Source organism: Talpa europaea (assembly GCF_964194135.1).
Source record: "Talpa europaea genome assembly, chromosome: 7".
NCBI classification, from domain to species: domain Eukaryota; kingdom Metazoa; phylum Chordata; class Mammalia; order Eulipotyphla; family Talpidae; genus Talpa; species Talpa europaea.
Window position 1 is genome coordinate 105,266,884 of NC_140074.1, and position 3,312 is coordinate 105,270,195.

Sequence of the window (3,312 nt, forward strand, 5' to 3'; positions counted from 1 at the left end):
TCTTTTAAAAGAACCTCTAATTAATAAGTGGGTCAGTGATTCAACTATCCACATCCATGTGTCACACTTAAAAGACAGATGACTAAAAAGCGCTGATGGCAAACACTACTTTAAAAAAATTATAGCAAAAACTTAACCTTAAAGTATAAATAAAGAACAGGGGAGTGACTTAGTAAATTAGCCTCAACTGCAAGGAAATTCATTGTTTCTTCTCTTATTCTGAAATGTCTTGAAACTTATTATTGCCTGGGTCAAATGAGAGGAAAAGCAAATTATTTGCTGAACTTACATTTCAGTTTTCTCTTACTCAGGAGGAGAACACTCCCCCAAACAAACATAGAACGCCATAAAATCTACTTTTGGAATTTAAATTGCCTTTTCTTTTTCTTAAAATCAAGTGCAATGGAGCAGAAGTTCTGTGTTTGTCACCAATCCTTTATTGCAACTGGTAACGTACACACTTTATAATAGAACAACAAAAATAATGTTCAGTATATACAGCCTTTGCAAGGATGAGCTGACTATATACACAAGGCAGAGTAATAACGCAATCTAATCTTCAGATTATCTGTGCACAGACACCCAACAGACAACATGTGAACATTACAGTGAAATGACGTCACAGGTCCAGTGAAAATTCAGCCTAATACAAATGTACTCATCTATTGCAAATGACATCTGCCTGGAGCCCATTCAGTAGTAATCACCCAGAGTCTGAAGCAGAGATTTGGTGTGTGGCTATAAGTCTCTTAAGTGAGACCACCTCTGCAGACAAGTTTGCTATGCCCTGCTTCAAAAACAAATTCTCTGGGTCAGAAACTTTGTAGCCATTGTCTTTCATTTCAACAACTCCAGTTTTAAAACCATTTTGAGTTTTGCCACTAAGTTCTTTTTGATGCCAGTGTTCTGGTTTGAGAGACCAATCTTGAATGTTCGTCACTTGCACAGAAAAGGGAGTGAGAGAAGAATGTACCATGTTTGGGGCACTATGTTTCTCCAGTTCAAAATGTCTCTTCGATGTCATGTCAATAGGTGAGGAAAGTTTTTGCGTGGCATCGAATTCATTATCGAAGGCTTCTACTTTTATCTGCATGGCTTTCGCTTTAATCCGAAGCTTGTGCGGCAAGGCAGAAGAATTCACTTCTGGAACTTTAACCACCGTGGCAAGTCCACGCTGAAGCTCAACAGGAGAGTGGATGGGGCCCTTGGGCACCTGTTGCTCGTCTTCTCCGTCGGATGACTTTCCGACAACGGCCTCGTCAGTTTCTGAGGTTCTGGGGGAGTTACTGGAGGATCGGTTCACCTGCAGCAGCGGGGGCGAGTGTGAGTAGCCGGGGAAAGAGCTCCCCATGTAGGTCTGGTACACGGATGTTCGGAAGGCGCCCCGGTCATCTCTGGGCTCCCTCGCGTAGCTCTCCAGCTCCATCGGCTCTTGCTTGATGACTTGGAACTTGCTCTCAGGACTTCTGCAGCCCCCCTGTGCAGGGGCCTCCTGCGAATGTTCCAGCGAGGACACTTCTGACACATCAGACAGAGAGCTCTGTGGCGAGTGCTTAATGACAGAGATGCAGCTACTCGCCATCACCGAGGGCTCGTGCTCATCCACAAAGGCACTCACGTTGGCCTTGGCAGTCTGGTAATCTTGGAAGTACACAGCTGTGGAATTACTGAGCTTCTGAATCTCTTGAGCATATGCTGTAGAGCTAATTAAACCAAACTTTAATTTTAGCGAAAGCAGCTCAGCTTTTAAAGTGGCATTTTCTTCTCCCAGTGCAATTAGTTTGTTTTCTAAAACCAGGTCATTCAGCCGACGTTTCTCACGAGATCGCTTGGCAGCCTCATTGTTTTTCCGCCTCTTTTCCCAATACATGGCATCTTTCTTTTCATCAGGAATGAACTCCCGTTTCCTCCTGCATGCTGAGGATTTGTTCTTCCCCATACTTCCTTCATTTAGAAGTAGCTCTTCGCCTGCTGTAAGGTCCTCAGAGACTTCGGTTAGAGCAGAATTCAGCACCATCATCTTGTCCACGCTGCTGGTATCCAGAGATGCCTGCTCCTTCTTGATAGCCTGCATTTTTCTCAGCTGCATCAGAAGCAACCTGAACCTAGATATGAGGCGGAGGAGGACCAATTATTTCCCCAGTAATCTCAAATGCTTTAACCACCGTGGCTTAAAATCCATCAATAGTCTTTCTTCTGTTTGACTGTCCGGGTTCTATCTCACAGGCTCTTACTGGATGCAGCAGAGGTCTTCTAGGCTGCCTGAAATACACACAAAGAAAGAGTTATCCATTTGATCAGTATTTATTACCAGTTCTGTACAAAGTACTATGCTAAGTGCTTAGGGAGTATAGGTCTGATAAGACACAGTTCTTTCCCTCAGAGAGCCTGCGATCTTAGGAAGTAAGTACCAAATGTCCATATTATAAAGTGTATGGGACGTATTCCTAGCAAGAACTAAATCAGCAGCGTAATATATAGTCCAAGAGAGTGAGAGAGAAAAAACCAGTACCACCTGCCCAGAAGAATCAGAGGCCAGCTGTATTTCAGGAGAAATGGTGGTGGGAGGGGGCCTGTTGGGAGGGAACTTTACAGGAAGGAAATGACTGATCACCAGGTTGGCAAGTTTTTAAATAGTACCTGCATAGCGTAGTGCTTCTGAAAAATTTTAGGTAACATTTATACCACTGCAAAACAAACAAGCTCACATCTTAAAAGAGAACATTGCCAAGTACACTCTTTAATAATCAGTAAACAAATTCTGCAAACATATAATGAATAAAATATAAAATGGAGCTCAATTTTTATTTCCACAGAAACTAAAATAAAAGCCCCACACACTGATTTTTAATCTGGACACAAACCTGTCTAACACACCCCTGACTGCCTTGCTGTCTCCTTTCTAGCTTATTCTACCAGGTGACTTGGCACACCTGACAAAAAGGATTCTTAACAAAATCATCTCTTCTGACGCATCTGTGCTGAGGTTAGAAATTGTCTTTTTTTGTGGTTCCTTCAGACTGAGTTAGCAAACATTCACTTAAAATCGAAGCATCCAAAGTGCTTTATTGGTCCTGAAAATTCTGTCATTTCATTTATGTAGCACTTTGGGACTAAAATAGACAGTTACTATTAAAAGAGATTTTTTTTAAGTACAGTACATTCTTGAAACTTAAAATATTTTCAAAGTGAGAGAACATAATTATAGAAAGGGTTTCTTTCCATTTTACCAATTAGTTTCAAAGAACATATAAGAACTTAAAAATAGAATCATCAAATAGCTTCCTCTTCGACTGATGAAATATTTATAAT

At 41.5% G+C, this 3,312-nt stretch overlaps 1 protein-coding gene across 1 annotated transcript; it reads right to left on the reverse strand.

The window, feature by feature from the left end:
- Positions 1-703: 703 nt before the first annotated feature.
- On the reverse strand, positions 704-2,089 carry NFIL3 (nuclear factor, interleukin 3 regulated; the record flags this gene model as incomplete). Its single annotated transcript, XM_084236180.1, has 1 exon — positions 704-2,089. The coding sequence occupies one exon, from the start codon at positions 2,087-2,089 to the stop codon at positions 704-706; it is 1,386 nt and encodes a 461-aa protein (XP_084092306.1).
- Between the last annotated feature and the right edge of the window lie 1,223 nt (positions 2,090-3,312).